General features: G+C 36.7%; 1 protein-coding gene across 2 annotated transcripts in view; it reads right to left on the bottom strand.

The window, feature by feature from the left end:
• The window catches only part of Unc5c (unc-5 netrin receptor C), a 369,361-nt gene that overhangs the window by 47,013 nt on the left and 301,058 nt on the right, over nucleotides 1–21,290 (bottom strand). Inside the window, exons 6-8 of one of the 2 annotated variants that reach the window (NM_001293561.1) lie at nucleotides 19,301–19,468; nucleotides 16,730–16,894; nucleotides 999–1,055 (exon numbers count right to left, since the gene is read on the bottom strand). In NM_001293561.1, the coding sequence (NP_001280490.1) occupies nucleotides 999–1,055; nucleotides 16,730–16,894; nucleotides 19,301–19,468 (390 nt within the window). The remainder of the gene's footprint in view (nucleotides 1–998; nucleotides 1,056–16,729; nucleotides 16,895–19,300; nucleotides 19,469–21,290) is intronic. The other variant, NM_009472.4, reaches the window with a different exon arrangement.

Below are 21,290 nucleotides of genomic sequence, written 5' to 3'. Positions count from 1 at the left end.
TGGAGACGGTGACAGCAGCTGATTAATAAAATAAAACAGACAAAAATGGCGGTTTTGTTGCCTTAGTTTCACATGATTGGGTCTTTGCTTTTAGACCCATCAGAAATATTGAGCAAATTAAACAGAGTTGCAGCTTCCTCACTGTAAAAGAGATAGTTAAATTGATGCTTCTAGTAGCCTAGAACAACTCCAAATGTCATGGTTAATTTATATACATATACATTTTTTGGGAGGCAGGGGAGAGGATTTTTAAATCTATAGGTTTATGTGATCTAAAATTTGAGAAACCATTCCTTTCTCCTAAGACACAAAGCCATATGGTTTACATGTGGAAATAACTCATCATTTTTTCTGCCAGGGGTTCTCAGTAATTACCCACACTCTTGTGTCCCAGTCTTTAATTACACTGGCAGTTTATATAAATCTATGCCTGGAAAATGCCCTCTTTAAAAAAACATCACCCTTCCCAGTATTTCAATATCAATCCAGTCAATATTGATTGACAGCAGCTCTTCAGTATCCCAACACTCCTCATTATGTGAACACTGCTGTCAAAATGCTGCCTCTACTCTGCTGTGAGGTTTTATTAGAGGTTTTAGTAGAGGAATTTGCAACTCTGGTCAGAATACTACATCTAATCTTTAATGCTTTATACTCATTCATGATGTATAGCTCAACAGATTTGCATTTTCTCAACCATTCCTTTTTAGTATTTAAACCCTGCCCTTTATGTATACCAGCCAATTTCATGATATGTTTTCTCAGTGACGGGGATGCATGCTTTCAGTAGTAGACTGATAGCTTTTAAAGCTGGCAGCGACTTGAAATGACCCTTTCTTCTCTTCAGCATCGAAAATCTAATTTGCTTTTTCATGTTAGAATACATTAGGCTCCTATTTCCCATGTGCACATCTGTGAGCCAAGGAAAGGCAAACTTGAATGGGGGCAATAATGTTAAAGGGTTATTTCCCAACATAAAAACCAAAAATCAAACTTACAAGAAAATCCATATTCATTCTGGGGTCTGTGCTCAGTTGAAATGGGGTAAATGAATCCTTGAAAAGAAAAAAACAAAAAAAACAAAACAATGAAACAGAAATGGGAACAAAATCAAATTAATGAATGAAAACAAAATAGGAAGTGTGAAAAAAATGGTCTAATTAAAAGCAAAAAGGAAAAGAAACCCGTAGTCCTTTAAAATTCTGGTTCACTATAGAATTATGATTTTTTGTGCCCCCTGTTTGCTCTGGAGCCTTACTAAGAATTAATAAGTAGGCAGATTGAATTTCAGAGCAAAAACTGGTCTCGAGTCACTAACTTTGGAGTGCTTAAAGTCTTCCTTTTATTGAGCATAAACTCTAATGGATCTAATTTATTTCAGACATCGAGGGTCATTAGCATAAGGAAAATCTTTTTTCCCCTCTTCCCTGCCATATGCTTTAATTCCCAGGACGTTCTCAGAAGGCTTGGAACAGTTTTCTTTTTCTTTTTTATTTAATCATAACTGCTTGCTTTTGGCCTCATGGAACTAGAGCAGGCCTGTTGTCACTAGTCAAAGGTTAAGTACCCCTTTGCCCAGCTGAGCAGTGATCAGCTCTTCTCCATCTCAGGTTCACTTTTGGATTTTTGGTTGTTGATTGTCCAATGGAGACTGCCTGAGGCCTGTGCAGACTGTCAATGCAATGACACTTGGGTGGCCTTTTTTTTTTAATCGTTTGAAAATCGATAGAACTAAGTATTATAGGGTTATTAATTATAGTGCTTTAGAGGAATGTTATTCATTGGCCAGATAATAACTAGTAACCTCATTGCATTGAAGATGCAGAAGAAGCACAGTAAGGTTTCTTTTCTTTTGAGTGTATTCTGATCAGGAAACAATGAGGATAATAACATAATACAAAAAATGCCAATGCGAAGTGGACAATAGGCACAAATCCAGGGGAAAAATGAGGACAGAAAGGTTTGAAATGAGAAAGCCGTGGAAAGAAATATAAGTCCAACTCATAACTGGTACCCAATGTTCACTAAGATTTAATATTCTGCAGCATATGAATTAATCAAATAATGTAGCACCGTTTGGATTAATCAAATGAAGATGAACATGAGTACGTGAATTAAACATTCCTGGAAATACTCAAGGGTAAGAACTAGAGAGGAGCCATAAGAATCACAATTAATTAGTTCCAAGTGAAGGTCTGGAAGACTTTAATGGTAAGGGCGACTCTAATGCTGCAGGTAGGTAGCTCCTCTGCAGCCAGCAGAGTGCTCTCTACTCCCCAGCTATTTACCTATTTGGGAGTTAATTCCAGAAAAACACACAATGCTACTTTAATGAAAGCGAGGTTTGCCAGAGCACAGATAGGTTTGCTCTGAATTAATATTTAATGCTTTATTTTAAAGCAATGATTGCAACCTCCTACTTGGTTTTATAAATATTATATTCCTTATCCCAGTTGTCGGACTCCATGTATTAGTTTGGCTTTCATTTTTAAACATCTCTGTCTGGTAATAGCCTTTTCCATTTGCAGTCTGTGAACTCAATAAAAGGACAATTGGGGCGAACAGAGGCTTTAGAAACCCAAGGACTTAGGGCAAACCAAGTTTACTACTGTGAGATGAATGGCAAGGGTGAAGCCCTTCTCTTGGAAGCGAGGATGCTACTCAAAGGAGTGTTGAGATACATTTTTTCTCATGTGACAGGACAAGGATATGGGTATAAAATAGAAACTTGGAGATGATCTTATGGTGATCTGGAAAATGTTGGTAAGCACTTATGGGGCCCTGCCTAAATAAGCAGGAACTCCAAATCTCATGACAAGAAAGATGGAGTCCAGAGACAAATGACAGGTTCTGAAATGTATTCTCTATAAAGCAGTTCCTGGTTTCCCCTGATGACTCTGTTCCAATTTCTCAGCAAGACTCCTGTTCTTGACAGGCCAAATAAAGAGTAATAGAAATATATGTAGTTTTTATTTCATTTTCTAGTGTCCCATATTTATTTATATCTAGACCATTTAATAACTAAATTCATGTTGTATGGGATGATTCTGAGACTTTAACTCCAGGTGAAGAGAGCACGGAGTCCCCAGTAGAGGAATTAGAGAAAGGACTGAAGGAGCTGAAGGGGTTTACACCCCTTGGAAGAATAACAATATCAACCAGCCAGAGCCCCCAGAGCTCCTAGGAACTAAACCACCAACCAAAGAGTACACATGGAGCGACCCTTGGCTCCAGCCGCATAGGTAGCAGAGGATGGCTTTGTCTGACATCAATGAGAGAAGAGGCCCTTGGTCCTGGGAAGGTTCTATGCTCCAGTATAGGGGAATTCCAGGGCAGGGAGGTGGGAATGGGTGGTTAGGGGAATTCCAGGGCAGGGAGGTGGGAATGGGTGGTTGAGGGAACGTCCTCATAGAAGCAGGAGGATGGGGGGATAGGATAGGGGGTTTCCAGGGTGGAAACCAGGAAAGGGAAAACCATTTGAAATGTAAATAAATAAAATATCCAATAAAAAAGGAATTCACTCATTCATTCACTCAATCACTCCTTCAGTTGGTGTGTTTGAATGCTACTATATTCTGAGTTCTAATGTAGTACGGTAGAGGCTTTCCTGCTGCCCTGGAATTCTCATTCTGGCATACACTTAGCAGGAAATAAGTACATAAATGACATGATAGACAAGATCATATTGTAATATTGAAAGCATACATTAAACATCAAGCATACAGGATAATGTAGCTCAATTGTGGAAGGCTTGCCTGTGCAATGTCTTGGGTTAATCCCCAGCCCTGAATATGTGCAGTATCAGGAATGGTGATGTACATTTGTAATCTATACTTGGGAGGTAGAAGCAGAATGATCAGAAGTTTATGGTTATCATCAGTTACATAGCAACTTCATGAATAGCCTGGTAAAGATGGGACCTGTTTTAGATCATCATTATTGTCATTGTTACCATCATCACCATCATTAAAATATACAATATAGCAAGACTCTGCAGACCATCACTAGAGAAGTAAGGAGCAGCGAATCATAGAGGCCTACGGGTCCACAAAGAACTTTTAATTTTTTTACAAACAAAATAAAAACTATATGTTTGGAACATGAAAAAAAAACCCACGTTGGATTCTCTACAGAGAATGAATTACAGAAGGATCAGGTCCATACTATCTCTGTTAATGTACAGCTGGGAGATAGCTTTAAATGCATCAGTTTAGTTAGTAAACTACTTCCATTTGAAATTGTTTTCAATAAGACAAAATATTACAAAACTAATTGTCTCATTCACTGTCAGTTATTTCTCATAGTGGTTTAGGACCAATCTAGGCAAACTGATAGTTTCCTACATGGGAAAACCTGTAACAGACCGATATTTGAGTGTGCTCAGTGCCCCAGTTTACTCTATTACAGAAGAACTGACAATGGACTTTTGGAGACAGTTCTGTGAAACCTCTTCCATCCTTTTCTAAACACAACTATGTGTGGAAAACACTGCTTGGGTGGCTGGAATCAGAGAAGGAATGATTACTCCCTCCTGTAAAGGAGGGAACACAGGGGTGTTTCCAGAGTTTGTTTTTACCATTTCTCTATCTGATTCTTCTCTACCAAATCAGCAGGGCACATTTTCTTCGGTTAACAAGGTAGTCCTGCTAGTTGCAGTTCCCACAATGGTGAAGGATAACATGCCCAGCACAACACAGTACAAAGTGATAGTTTTATGGAGTCAATTTGGGAACTAGTTCCTATCTCTGGGATTTCACTTAACTTCTCTGAGACTTAAACTAAAGCCAAATGAAAGAACACCAGGAATGCTACCCAACGTAGTGAACTTCAAATCATGGACTTGATTTTGTCAGCCTGGTGGACTTCTGTTAGAATCCTGGCTCTACCATTTCTTAAGCTGGGAGAGGCTGGCCAAATGAGCTCTTTCTCAAACATCAGATGGCTATAGGCATTACTTCCATAGCTGTAGAAAAGAGAAACCAGATTTACAAAGTGCTTATATCAATCAATAAATGAGAAACTACTATGGTCAATATCATTATGAAGCACAGTGTTTAAGATCTGCTGGTATGCTGGGTTCTAAGACTGCTTCTCGTACAATAAATGTGGCCTAGTTAATGAGTGACCTCAGAAAACTTGCCTGAATTTCAGCTCCCTCTTTACAGCAGAGCCAAGGAGCCCAGTTTCTCTGAGAAGCCACGGGCGATGCTCCCTTTTAAGTACTAGATACTCTTTTACTGTCCCCGTTGAAAGGGGTTTGTGCTTGGCCTTTGTGGCTTCTGGCAACCATACAGGGATATGTTTCAGGAGCAAGCTTCCAGGAGCAGAGTAAAAACTGACACTGGCCTGATTTCTCAACCGAGACGCTCTTTTTCTCAGCAAGGGATTTAGAATGTGGCAGGAGTGCTGGCTTCTAGTCTTTGGATTCTCATAACATTTGGGGGCTTGTTTTGGCATTTAGTAATTGAGGTCTAAGGACACTCAATGTCCTATAATGAGACAAACATTCTTAGGAACAAAAAGCCCTCCATAACTTGGATTGGTATTTCCACTGTCACAGGCAGGAAGCCCAAGGCAGGCTGCAGTAGCCTTAGCATTTGGGCCTATATGAAACCAATTCCAGAGCAGGATAAAAAGAAGAATAAACAACTTTTTATTCGTAAAGAAAATTTACTTTTTAGAGAGGAAGTTTTCCTAACTTGGAGTACTAGAAATGGAAGAATTCATCATGCAGAAAAAATGATTATTATTATATGCACTTATGTGTGTGTGTATAATTATTGGTGCTTAGGCACCTGAGCATATGTGTGGAAAGCAAGGAACAACATTCAGGAGAAAGTTCTTTCTCCCACCATCAGACTGGGTATCAGACTCAGGTCATCAGACTGCCCTCATCTGCAGGCTGCTCCTTAGGTCCTCTTGTTGGCCCTCATCCTGGAGAACATTTTTCAAGAAAGGTACAAACAACTTGAAAACGAGATCAGGTCTCTTGAGCAATTTGTAGAATGCTCTTTTGGCTTCAAAAGCATTTCATAATTTTCCAGACCATCATTTCAAGAGATCATGCTGTCTAACTCTTCTAGTCAAGGAGGCTGAGTCTCAAAGGCTAGAAATGATCATTCCAATAGTATCCAAGTTTAAATTCAAACAAATGAAATGGTTCCAGCCATTCTTGTCAATCATTTTGATGTCTCAGTTTTACCTTGTCTAACCCCAATGGGTGTCCATTTCACATTTGTGCCAATATTTTCCAAGTGTTATCCAACTGTTATGAAAACCAAGGCCCATGTCTTACTATCTTTAAATGGACAGAGACATTTCTTTGGTTTTAAATTTCAGTAACAACATATAATCTCTAAGAGTATGTCCAGTACTTGAGATCTTTATAGTTGCCTGTCTGAATACAGCCTATTTGCTGGGAGGTTTCATTTGGGCATTATCAGGAACAGGGCTAGAATTTCTACTTTCCACTCTCCAAAAGCGGCTATTTTTATGTTTCTAGTTTTTTCAAAAGGGTTTGCTTTCAATGATGCGTGACTGTTAGGTGACAGTAAAAAATAATCTTAGCTTTGTGACTAAAATAGTTTGATATTAACTACTTTTATGCTATAAGTAATCTTTTTGTATACACATTATTGTGAAGGCTAATTGATTGTCAACATGACAGGATTTAGTCACCATGGAAACAAATCTCTGGACTTATTTAAAAGGAAAATATGAATGTAAGTACTGCAGAATTAAAACTCTTTACATTTGGGACCAAGCCAGTCAAAATGAAGACGCTCTGCTATTTTTGGTAAAGACAATTAAGCTAGGGATACCTATCCTTAAGTGTGGGTAGTACCATTCTACTCCCAACATGGAGGGCATTGATTCTAATACACAGGACAGTCGCCAAGCCCTAGCAATCCACCTGTCTCCATCTCCCCAGCCCTGGGACTACAGTCATGTTATCACTGTGTGGGAGCAGTGGGTCAGCACTCACATCCCCGGTCTGCATAGTATCCTCCAAGTTCCAGAAAAAAAAATCAAAACAATAAAGCAGTTAGACCTTGGTAAAGGAGCTCCTATTGTAAAAGGAGAGAAAGATTTGGGTTTATGTAGTGGCTCCAACCTTTGCCTGTGGGTCTCAGGAGGGTCAGTCATTTCTATTCAGTGTTTCAGTTTCTTACTTTGCACAATAGAACAATTATTAGTGGCAGTCAAAAGATCCATCTATGAAGTTATTTTTTTTCTCTATCTTTTGGGTATTAATTAAGTTAAACTCCAGTCATTTTGGCTTCTATTTGGCCATGTCTGACATTGAAGACTACAGTCAGGAACAATTTCAGCTACAGCCTAACCGTGCTTTATGATATTAAATAGGATTAAAATTAAAGCTGAAGTTCCTTTAACTATAAAAATGAGATATTATAATTGCAGGTTCTCTAAAATTTTAGAACTCTTGACCCAGACTTAGGGAATATTTAAAAGGAAAGCATGCACATAGATGCTGTAGGAATTAAAACTCTCTACATTTGGAGCCAAGCTAGTCAATGGAGATGCTATGGTACTATAAGTATTCTCTCCTGCCTCCACAGTTTATTTACTGCTGCCTGACATGGCATTGCTTGTGTTATAATAACATGCATAAATAGGCTTCAGGACGTTATGAGACCTTTAGAGTAGAGGACCAATTCTTCTCTGAGCTGGTGGTGACATCATAACTCAATAGTTACACAGCATCATTCAACAGTTTGCAGTATGCTACACCTTCTTTGCAAGTGTGTATTTGTTTTGTTTTATTTTATTTTTTAATGTTTGAGACAAGATCTTAAGGTGTGGCTCATTCTGGTCTAGAACACACTATGTAGCCTAAACTAGCCTCAGCCTTAGCATGAGCTACACATCTGGCTTAAACTAATGTTCTCAAATCACCAAATTTTAGTTAGTTTAGTTGTATTTATCTATTAGACACACACTCACTAAGAATCTTTCTAAGGGTTTTGTTTGTTTGTTTGTTTGTTTGTTTTTCACTTAAGATTTGATCTTTAGAAGAATCCTCTCCAGGTAGACTTGCCCCTTTCCTTGACCTGGCTGCCTGATCTGTTTGCCAGTGATTGCACACCAACCTAACAAGTTGGATATTTGCATCTCGATCACATTTCTTCTGATGCAAATTTTCTTGTTAACCCTCAAGAGTGACTCAAAGATAAACATGCCCAGGCTCTTTTTATTTCCCCTCCTTCCGAGTCAGAGTCATGGATTATTTTATAAACCCATCAGAACACTAATGATGTCAAAGGTCAGGTTTGTTAAAAACACCAAGGTCGTTTACCTACTCTTCTGAGGGTTCATTATTGACTGGGCTTACACAAACCCAAGCTTCAGAATATGTAAAATTGAAGACACGACAACAAAAATGGAAAGGAGCATTTTCTTATGGATGTCAGACAGCTGAGGTACCTGTGGCTATCTGTTGCTCCATCTTTTATGGGACACTGGCCAAGCCACACCAAGTTGGTTCATGACCTTGTTTGAAACAGTTACCAGCACACGTTCTGAAAACAGGCAGCAAATGATTAACAGCCCAGCAGGAAAAAGATCTTATCTCAGGACTCATAGCGGATGCAGCATAATTGCCTGAAATTCATCTCAGTTCACCAGAAACAAGCTTATGTATACATCAGGTGCCCTAGTGCTTTTATGCTGGACAATCCAAAGCCATCAATGTTTTAGAAGAAGAATAAAGCATTAGTATGTTCAAGGGTGGTAACACTCATCATGACTCCATCATAACAAAGACTTTCGACAAAAAGAGTAAAACAGTAGAATCCTGAACTAAGGTGATTTAATCCTAAAGAGTATCAGCCAATCTGATGACTTTTTATGCTCAAATAAAAGTCAATTTAACACCCTTACAGCAAGTCCATTTTGGTCTGCCTGTATAGTGGCATTTTTCTCAGCCTATATAGCTCCAATTTTCCTGATCTACCAGCAAGGCTACCAGAGGTGAAAGCTCTTGCTTTTGTTTCCTTGCACGAGCCTCTCTGGGCTCCAGAGGTGTGCATCAGGTTTCTGCGGCCTAAAGTTTCTGACCACATCCTTGCTTTCAAAAGCAGGAAAATGTTTTAGCAGAAAGTAGAAAGGCAGAGCACACTGATTATGCTGGAGACTATCGAGGGCTGTGTTGGGCAGGAAGTTCATGGGCAGAATATTTATTTGCCACCTGGGACACTGTGCATATCAAGAACTATAGAAACCCAGCTATGACATCAACTTCTAACTTCAGATAAAAAAAGTGCACACTGTCTAACACGCAAAGCTACGCTTTCCTCCCAAACTGCTGTGTTGACAAGAATTTTGCTGCAAAGTGACTAGCACCTTGGCAAGTGCCCACCGCAGGCAGTTATAAACACGTCATTCTGAACCCAGAGTGTGGTGATTTGTTAGGTAAATGGTTTCCCTATGTTTTAAGCACCTGGTGTTGCAGGAGCCCAGTATGCAGCGTGTCCACACTGAAATTTACATGCAGAGAGTTCTGCTACTTCCTCTGGTGAGAACCGATGGAAGAGCCGAGCTGTGTGACACGCAAATGTTTTAATGAGTAGAAAGTGCTAAATTTGCACAATGCATAACATTTTAATTTCCCAGAGTCAGGGGTTCACTGCTGCAGACTGTTCTAGGCAGTTCTGGTTTGGCAAATGCAACTTATAATTTGTCTATAGCATAAACTCTCTTCAGCAAGAAGGAATTCTAAGGTCATATTTGTACTCTTACACATATCCTCATGGAAATTCAAATTTAAATGGGATTAAAAGATAAAATTCACACGAATGTACCAATTTAACCCAGTAGTCCACATTTAAAACCAGACTATATTTATTCTTTGTATGACTATTTTCCAAAGGAAGATAAACATGAATAAAACTATTATAAGGCATTATGTGCTCTTAGGAATACCAATATATTCAACATAAAACAAGACTATTTGTAGGTTCAGCATTTTAAAAAGATTTCTTATGGACTCTGTTATTATTTTGTTCTCTCTGTGTGTGTGTGTGTCCTTATGTTTCTTTCTCATTGCTCTGTGTCATCAAATCATCACATGTAATCTTATTTCAAATACAGGGAGTAGACTCCTTTATATAATGTTCAGATAATAACGAAGCTGAAGTATTTTAATAGAAAATCAGTATGATAGGCCCTACAGCACTGCCTTCTGAATAGGCATTATTACATAAAAACATTGAAATTTGTTGTGAGCTTTATTTCTTTATCATATCACAATAGCTAGATATATGTTTTTCTTATTTTCAATATGAAAAATCCTATCTTTGCAACTTTTGTTGTTTGATATAATTCCATGCTGATCAATGCACTAAAATACTCCAGTGTTTAAAATGATTTCATTCTTTTACAAAAGTAACAGTGTGTCTACAAAAATGCCCATTTTTTTTTTTTTTTGGAGATTATTTGGAGACTTTGATGCCTTCAATTACCTTTGCTAGTATATTTTAGGACAATAACACTTATCTCTCAATATTTTGGTTTGAAAGGGACCAATGTGTTGTCTCTAAGTGGCAACTGCTTCTTTTATTTTAAGTCAATAAGTCTATGACTACCCCTCTGTGTATGTGTATGTGTGTGTGATCTTAAAATGAGCAGGTATGAGTGGATTGCCTAAACTTAGTGGAACTTTTGCACTATCTTAAATATTTGGATCTTGTTGCACAGATGACATTTCTCAGCATTGCACAATGACTCTGATATATCAGCATTCTAAGAATAAGGGTGTGTGGAAGCACTGGGTGATATGAACATGACAGGCAACTGGAAAATATTGGAAAACCATAATTCAGTTCTAAATCTCCATATCTTCAAACTACATGATTTACTAGCTTTTAGTATCTCTTGCCCAACTCATTTTTCTATAGCCAGGCTTTTCTCCAGCATCTTATTAAATACTGTTATTAATAATCTAATTTGAATCAATATAACCTAGATCTCAAGATAAACCATCACCATTGCTACCTCTCAGATTCAGAGGCCCCAGTGTCCGATCAGGCCAGGACACTATTCTTCCTTCAACACTCCTTTCTGAAAAGGCTGTTTATAACTAGAAATGTAAGGGAAGACCAAGGATAAAGTGAATGTGCAGAACAGAAATCATATAGGAAAAGAAAAACATACTGATAATCTCATAAACCCAGGAATAGAATAATTTTCAACAATCTTTTCCTATGCTCAATTTTATATAGCTATAGAAAAATGCACGTATAAATCCAAAACCTGCTTTTCCAAAGGCTTATGAAAAAATTTTAGTGTGTGCATCCTTAAAAGTATTTCCTAACCACTGCAATTTAAATTTGTTTTTTTAGGACTATGGATGCTCAGCTTTGGGGAGACATGTAATTTAGCTGCCTGGATTCTAAGAAATGGGAGAGACAGAGGGTAGGGGGCAGCACTTTCTGCTGGCATGGCATAGCTGCTGTGCATATGCACTCATAGCGGCTGCTCTATTGCCTGAATAAGACCCACACACACTCCGACCAGTGCAACTGTCCAGCATAGAGAAGGGGCTCTGGAGGTCCCATCTCCACTTGAAGAGCTCTTGGCAGTTTCTGGCTGCTGGGGAAGTGAGAGATACTTTTCTCTGGTTTGTGGCCATCGGAGGGATACCGCAGTGGATGGTTTCATACATGAGTATGAGTAGCATTAATTGGACACAGTGGTTTTATGTGTATACACACTCACATAAAGTTGGGAGTGAGTGCTGAGGGAAGCTGTAGGGAGGACTTGAGAGGAGTTAGAGGGAGGATGGGATCAGGATATTTTGTATAGACAAGAAATCCTCAAAGAATTTTAAAAGGGCTTTATAATAATAAAGAATAGAGACAAATAGAAGTCTATAGGCATGTGTGACATACAGATATATATTTAGTGTTTATATTAATTTCTTGACATATTCCTTCAATAAAGACTTGTGTCCTATGGAATATTATATTTAAATTTTTCCTGAAATAATTATGAAGATCTGAATTTCTACTAGTAGAACACAAGTTTCTCCTACAGATACGTCAACATTTAGCATAATCATCTCTTCAAAATATTAGAGAATTTTATAACTGATTCTCAGAACTCTGTGTGTGTGTGTGTGTGTGTGTGTGTGTGAGAGAGAGAGAGAGAGAGAGAGAGAGAGAGAGAGGTTGAGAGAGAGAGAGAGAAGTGTACATGCATGTGATATGCACTTATGTCTATTTGCAGAGGTTAGAAGTCAATACTGAATGTGTTCCTCTGTTGTCAACTTTAATATCTGAGATATAGTCTCTTCACTAAGATGTCTTATGAAACCATCAAAAGCTTGGCAAACAATAGAATATAACTTCGAAGGGAAATTAAACATCTTAAACATAGTATCCAAGCAAATTAACTCTATACATTAGAAGTAAGAATAGTAACTAATATGTATTTAAGGATAATAAAAAATAGAACTAAATAAAGAATGGTCAAAATAGTCAAATATATCAATCAACCATTTAAAATAGCTAAGTTCTGTGTCTTAATTTTTAATTTTTCTCATTATGATTTCAATATTGAACTCATCAAAAACATAAAATTAGATTTCTATAGGTTTTAAAGTTCTATTGACAAGGTGAGTTTACTTATATTGTAGTTCTTGAAATATGTATATTTCTTTCTGTCATCTTACTTATTGTTTGTATGTACCTTGACCTCTTTGGCTTTTGTACTCTTAAATGTTTAACCTTAAGTTTATATATTCAGTTTGTACATTTGTAGAGTCTTACCATTATATCTGGATCACGTGTGTCAATAAAATCAGATGTGAAAAGCATTACTATTTTTTTCAGAATAAAAAAATTGAATTTTGAAATATTATTTTAGTTCTAGCTTCTTATATTTTATATTAATATCATTTACTTTTCCTTTAACTTCTGCTGGCCCTCAATTACTCTTTGATAGCATCAATGTTAAGTTTAGATTTTGCTGTTGACATAGTGAGTTTTATGAGACCAAATGACTATTTTGTTGCTTATTTGTCTAACAAGCTTTTCCAAAGTTGATTTCTTGATTAATAAATGTCAGATTTAGTTCTGTTAATGTCCAATGGTCTCACTATTGCTCACAGAATCTACTTTTATTTCATCTGTTTCCTTCCTTTCTATTAGATTTTTTTCTTTTTTGATTTTCTCTTCACCCTATCTACAGCTAAGCCGAACTTGATTATTACTCTTCTATGGAGTTTTAAACTTCAATCATTGTGTTTCATTCTTTCAGCATTCCATTTGATTCCTTGAAATGTACCCATCCTTATAACAAGATTATGTTCTTTCATTGTCAAATAGAGTTACTTTATACTTTTATTGACTGAATATGTTACTTTAGATTCTCCTGAGTCCCTGTGATTAAAATGTTTGTTTGTTTTGTTGGAGGTTGCCCCTTACACTTAATCTTGGGAGATGTTAAGCTTCATTATTTCATGTGACTTCTGGAATGGCCTCCTTTTCCCATAGACCAATACACTGAGACTACAGAAGACTTGCTGTCTGCTATGCTGCCTCAGAAGCGACTCCAAGGATATGTTTTGGTTTTGCTCACTGCAGAATATCTTAAGCTCCACACCACAGCTGGGTATAGCATTGTGGTTTTACTACAGATTTTACTTAAATGAAGACTTCATTTCTCTTTTCCTTACCATGAATTTCCTGAGGTTTCCTTGGAAGGGTAGGCAAAAAATTTCTAGTTTTTTTTTTTTAAATACTTGGCAACAGTTCATGAATTGCAGCTTTATTCTGAGTCCTTGTTCCAAGTCTTAGGCCACTTCTTTCACAAAGCCTCTGACCCCAAACCAAATCCTAACTCCCGTTTACTCTAAGACCCAAATCATGTCCACCTTGGCTTTTGGACATTCTGGCATCTCTAACAGCCTCTTCTTCATTTGCCTTATGATTGCCTTCCTGGCAAATGTAGATTTTCCTCCCTTCTTTCTGTCTTTCTGTCTCTGTCTCACTGTCTGTCCATCTGTCTGTCTGTCTGTCTGTCTGTCTGTCTGTCTCTGTCTCTGTCTCTGTCTCTCTGTCTCTCTGTCTCTCTCTCTGTATGTCAGCATTTAAAACTGTGACATTCTAACTTATAGTCCATATGGTGTGAATCAAATGTGCTTATATTTAGGCAGTAAAGGAATAAATGTGTCAGAATTTGGTGGCTTTGAGGAAAATAATGACTAAATATTAAAAACAACATTTTCTATTAATTTTGCCTTTCATAGATATTAAATGCCAGCTTATCTTATTGAGAAAAATACACTATGGATTTTATGAAACTCAAATCCTACTCAGATCCATGGAGAACTCTGAGCTTTTTTTTAGACAGAAGTATACCAAAATTTATAACAGAATTATTAGAATTAATTGTATACTTAATTGCTTTATTTTATACCTGGTTTGGCATTGAGTAGGCCAGGTTTGTGCTGAGATAATATTATTTATACTAAATAACTTAGCACTTTTAAGATATGAATTACCCCAAAGCAAATGCATAATAGATAATAAATTCCTCATTGGCAATTACAACTCTGGCTTTTTGTTCTAGTTCATTCCCTTTTCTTAACATGGATACTGTCTCTCCTCCAAGCTTTGTAGTTTTGCCACTAAATAGGCTTTTGTTTTCCCACCAAGGGTAATATTATTTCTTTGCAAAACTTTGGTAGCAATACTTCACCAGAAATTCTAAGCTTAGAGGGTAACACTGTAAAATACTGTAATTATACTGCAAAGCAATATCTCTTTCGTTGTTTTATCCCCCAGGAAATCAATAGTAGCATAGGCTACAATTCTCGGCTAGACCAGTGTAGATCTAGGAGGACAGATGAGAGAGTTTATTGACTGGGTAGGAACTGCTAGCATAGGAAATCACAGCAGCAGAAAAAGATCACTTTTTACTTGAACAACCTTAATCCAAACTCCAAAATGCTTTTGTCCAACAAGAGACTTATTGAAAAACAGCAAGCCAACACATAAACAAACAAACAAAGCCAAGCAAAAATACCACTTGTGTCCCAAATCATCTTTCCTAGTTACAAGCATACTGCAAGCCATTATTGCTTGCAAACATCTAATCATAAGGAAAAAATCCCATTATGACTACAAGAGATGGTCTAGATATTGAAGCTCTGCTGGTATGAGGTCTTAGTTTGAATGGTGTGTTTTTAACAAATGTCATAGATTAGAAAGTATTTTGTATAAGAAAGGTCCAGTGTCCCAGCTAAATGTAGCACTACATTCATTGTCATCTATGTTGCCTGGAATTTTAAATATGTGGAATAGAAGTAAAAGGTATTATAGTACTCAATACTGTTTCATTGTTTTGAGATGGGTTGAAAGTACTAAAGAAAAACAACCTCCAAAACCCTCTAAATATTTGTACTTCTCAATTACATCAATGAGATAGTTTCATACTAAAGAAGAATATGAATAGTAAAAGTGATATATTCATGTTGTTGTTTTAGTCCTCAACTAAAACTCTTGTCTGGGTATGAAGCATGTATTTCTAGACAGACAACTAATAAATCAGCTGTCTTTCCTTTATTTTTGCCTTTGTGGCATGGTAACTGTCCCTAGTCATTAGAAGTTCAGTAGCATGGCAGTATTTGTGGAACCCAATTGAGAGGCTCCTGGATTTTCATTCGATCTGAGTAACATGATTATGTATTTGCACTTTAAGTAAGATTTCTTTTTAAAGGTCCTTGTGTATATATAAATGCTGAAAAATAAACCAAGTTGCATATGTACGATGAAAAAAAAAATACTTGTTCTTTCTTAAACAACAAACACAAATACCCTTCTGTAAATATATCTCATTATACTTGCGGGAGCATGAGGAATGTAAACATTTGGCCACCATTAGTTCACATTCACAGCAGCACATTGTTTAATCCATCTGCCTGAACAATTCTGTGTACTGTGTTTCATGGTCAGCAGCAGAGAGAATAAATTCTAAGAGCTCTTCAACACATGCTTGGGAGTTTGCAAGTATTCAAAGCAAGCTACCTTTTCACAGAAAAAAAAATTCTATGCATAACACATGAAAAATAGAGAATATAGCATCCACCACAGCACCTAAGTCACCTTCTACAGTCATTAAAAATATTTTATCAAAAATATTCTCCTTGAATAAGATAAATCATACCCATGATGTAATTTTTAACAGAGACCCAGAAATTTCAAGAGGTCATGAAGATGTTCCTACTAAAAATTTACTGTAGGTTCATAAAACTACCTGCAGAAACATTTACTGCCCTTGTATATTTTATATTCCAAAGATGTTGGTTCACTGCCAGGCATGAATTACAAATAAATAGCTCACTTGTTAGAAGACATGCTTTGATTCCATGAGGACTTTAAGGTACCCTTATGTGCAAGGTAATACAACTGAGTTAACGGTTCTCTGGTCTAGAAAGAATGAAAGTCACTCTATGGAAATGGCTGAATTGCATTTTGCTTGAACGAGAGTAATACTGTATGTCACAGCTATTAATTATACAGCTATGATTCATTTCAGTTCCCAAGATATTAACTCAACAAGTATGGAAGAAAGCTAAATAGATATGTATCATTACAATTTTATTTTTCAACATGCTCAATTACTAATATTCCTTCAAGATATCCAAATGGTCTTGTTATCACCGCCCACCCCCTTTCAATGCCTCCCTTTCTTCAGTTTGACTTACCCTGCATGCACAGCCCATCAGTGCAGTTCTTGGATTGGAGGACCAGGCCATCACAGTCCTTACCCCCGTTCTTGGGGGCTGGTGCTGTACACTCCCTCCTGCGCCAGTGGGTGCATTCAGTCCCACAGGTTGACCATTTGCTCCATGAAGTCCACCTACCATCCACTACCATGAAAGAAAAGAAGCATGAGGTCAGAAGGAGCAGTACTCAATGTGGAAAAGAAGCACAGATCAAGTCGGACATAGCAGCAAGAGTAGAAGGGGGTATACAAGTGAGAAGCCTGGCATTCACTTTAGCCTCTAGTGAATGGTTCATGCTCTTCCAATGGGAGTTCCATGCATGTTGTTCCCTCCAATGGGTCCGGGAGGCATACTGGGACATCAGGAGCTATGTAAGCAAGATCTCACACTTCCTCTTTATTCACTAAAGGGGAGGCTTCTGGATACTATACTGATTACTAGAGGGTTTCCTTTTTGATCGACTATCTCTTCATTTATAGTGTCATGTAAACGGTAAAAGCAGACATGTATGAGAATTGGAAGCAAAGGATGTGTAGTGGAGAACAAACTCATCCAGTCTCTCCTCCTCCCCTCTTCCCCGTCCCTGTCTCTTGATCTCTCTACTCTTGTTTTCTTCTTGTCATCCAGGTCACTTGGTTGGCTGAAACCTTTGCTATCCATTCTTGTAAAGACAGAATTAATTACAGCCCATTTCATGATTCCATTCTATTATCGGATGCTGTACACATTTCTATTCACACTGAAGTAATATTTAAGTAAATTTCTAGAGTTGGTGGTGATATAGTGATACAGAATTGACTCATTTTCATTCTAGCTTTTGCTGGATTAATCATAAGAAATTTCGGTAATAGTGAGCTGAGATATCTCTATCTTGAGAATATATAACTCAATGCTAATTTGAGAAAGAATAAATTGCTATACTTCAAAATGAATCCATTTAAGTATTTCAAATAAATACTATTAAACTGTTAAACCAAGTTTAATAAGTGTCTGAATTTTCCTTGGAATACATAAATAATTATGATTAGTTAGGATTTCACACAAAACAATGCCAAGTATCATCTATTAAACATTTAAACTTCTCAAATCTGAATGCTAACATATATGTGTGTATGTGTATATATATATATATGTATACACATATATGTATATATATGCATATATATATATATATATATAAAATTTTAGTAGCTTACAGTATTTGGCAAATCTTTCTTATTACTATTCTTATTACTAATTAAATGTACTAGTCGTAATGAATACTAGGATAGAAATATGTCCATGTTCAAAATTTGGGAACACATTACTATTTCTATAATATACAGTCAGCTATATATCAAACTTCCAGTTACTCAAAGCAATGATATTTGCTTTGCTGCAGATCAGCAATTATGTGCTTATTACTTAAAGTACTGGCACATATGCACACATGTGTATGTGTGTCTCTTTGTGTGTTTTTGTGTAGTATGTACCCACGTTGTTCTTTCAACTCAAAGTGATCAACGGACTCTGAATTATAGGAGTCAGAACCTATGTGAAATAAAGGACAGTGTATGGGAAAATCTGAACTTCAAAGTTCACCCTCAAGTTCAAATGTGTTCCATAAATAAGAGCCCTCAGTGGCTCAGTGCAGGAAACCATTTTGTTACCTGGAATCAATACTTGAAAATATAACCTGTAGATAACATTTTTCTTTCCTCCCACTTCTGAAAAATGTTCTATTAAAGGATGAAGAGTAAAAAGTTGGGCAAAGCAAAAAGTGGTAAGGAGGCTGTGTATTCAAACACTGACACTGATAACAGAAATCCTAACCACTGAGTTCAGTGAATTTATGGATTATTTAAAAAACAACTTTAGCTTAACTTCTAGATATGTTATATGACTAGGCATTTTAATGGGTTCGGGATTTGGTTTGGATCCGGGTAACTATTAACTCAAATTTACCTTGAGTCAAGAGCAAGAGGCAAAGGGACACAATCTTGATACAGAAACCACTGCGAATAATTTATAAGACAGACGACCAAGACATACAGATAAGGAAGAGCTGGCTGGGCTGTATTTTCCAGATCTGTTATCTCATGTGTCACAAAGCTTAGCCTTTCTTCTAATTCTTTCCAAATGTTTTATTTGCCACTGTCCAGAAACTGACACCATACATCAAGTATTCCAGTATAAAACATTTTCTAAGTTTCAGGTCCTATTAATTTTTATGGATTTCTGAAGATCAAGAGTCACTATTTCTAACTTTATGTGGTTTTCAATGCTGTTCAAATCATTTGAATTAAAGAATGTGAAATCTTGCCTCTAGCAGTTTAACTAGAAACATAGGACTACATTAATGGTGCTTGGCCCCTTATGGCATGTTGCATGTTTAGATGATAAAGTTAAGAACTCTTGGAGGAATCTGACTTCTCAGCAAGGTAAATACTGAATGGAGAATGAATTTAAATAATGGTTACCACACGCCTCACTCTAGTAGGGGTTTGTATATGCTTCTAGTACATGTTTTAAGGATGGTAGAACTTTGGAAGAAGAGGATCCTTTATTTACCTGGACATAACGTAGTGCATGCTATTTTCTGCACACTCTGCCCCTCACAGAAGGCCCCACCATTGAGTGGGGCTGGGTTGGTGCAGGTTCTTGTGCGTTTCTGATATCCTCGCCCACAGCGGCTGTTACACACAGACCACTCTGTCCAGGTGGACCAGCCACCATTAACTGGAGGAGACAAACCACAAAGGGTGGGTTAGAAATACAGGAATGTCCAACATATACAAATAACACACAGCATATGGACCAGAGTCATACCCCATGTGACCACAAAAAGAGCAAGATTTAAATGGTAGAGGAGGCCAGAGATAGCAGTTCATACTTTTGCTGGATAGCTGAGAATGTACATAGAGATATACAAAATTATTTTCCATAAGTAACTCACTTACAAAAATATATGACAATGTTCTTTTTCCTTGGCTAACATTGTTTTGTTTTAAAATACATCTCTTTACCTAGTTACATTCTAAAAAATTACTTTTGACAGTGTATCTCACATAATAAATGTTTACTTCCTGATGCCATGTGAGCCAAAGCATGGGAGCTGAATAAAATCACATTGACTCCCTAAAAAAACTAATGATAATTATTTTTCTTCAGCATTTGCAAGCTTCACAGCTTTTCAAGGAATTTTATCCAGTTTCACAAACCCACATGTGTAAACGCAATTACAGAATTAAATCTAAGAGCATTTGAGTTTTAAACAAATTGGCAGTTTGACTGAGCCAACTGCTTGGCACATTTGAATTGGATACTAATCTTGTGCAGAAAGGCTGATCATGGTATTTGATAGATTGGTCAGTATATATGTGACATTTTTATATATATGACATCTTTTGCAGAAGGTGTGTGATACAGGGGTCAGTATATATGGTCAGTATATATATGACATCTTGAGCAGAAGGCTAATCATGTTATATAATGGACGATACATACATATACATATGTATATATATATATATATATATATACATATATATATATATATACATACATATATATATAAATATATATATATATATCACTATAAAACAAGAATCCCACATTACTCACACTATTCATTTCTAGACATCCCCTCTAGAAAATAGTATGATTAAAAAATAGCTCAACAATGTATATAACATTTATGTACTTTTTTTAATGAAACAATTTTAAACATAAATTATTTGCTGGTAGTTAAAATATTATGGAACAAGTGTATGCATTTGCCTCCAAAGGTAAAGAAAACAGTTAGCTATGGAAGGGACACAGACTCTTTACATTCAAATGATTTGCTACAAATTATAGTTTCTAGGAAAATTACTCATCAGTAAATAAATATGACTCTATTTACAGACATGAACAAGGTATTTTTGTAACATTTTTAAACGTCTGATAATTAGAAGAATCTATGATGTTAAAAAATAGGAAAATGTTAAGTTGTATATTTTCATGTATGCCATGAAATGGTAAAGCAAGAGGTTCTCTAATAAAACCTAGGTCTTTAACATTGTACAATTAATAAAAATAACGTATAGTTTTTACTTTTATGTACTATATATCCATACAAAATATTAGTGGTATTACATTAATTTCAAAAATACTATTGGTAGATGACAGGGTCAAAGATATATTCTTCTTTGACCTTTTCTGTGTTTTCAAATTTCTCTTAATAGATATACATTTATAAGCCCAAAATGACAGTAATGAAAAAGGAGATGTGAAACAAGTTCAGAAGAAATGATGATTAGATATGTTTTTCTGTGGATTGATGAGCCCAACCCATGAGCCTTGGGCAATTCAATTTGTGGAGCCATGGGAGTCAGGAGCAGACAGTTGACAGGTAACGCTTCAACTGCAGCTCCCAAGTCAAGCTTGTGGCTCAGCTTTCTAAGATCTCAAATGTCACACTGTTGTCAGGTACACTGCTGACTAGCATGGGAAACTGAGGTCCTAAGCTGCATCTACAGTTACTATTCTGTTGATGTTCTGCTGTGACGTGAAAAAAAAA

The sequence above is a fragment of the Mus musculus genome, chromosome 3 (genome assembly GCF_000001635.26).
Source record: "Mus musculus strain C57BL/6J chromosome 3, GRCm38.p6 C57BL/6J".
NCBI lineage: Eukaryota > Metazoa > Chordata > Mammalia > Rodentia > Muridae > Mus > Mus musculus.
This window is presented reverse-complemented; position numbering and strand designations above follow the sequence as displayed.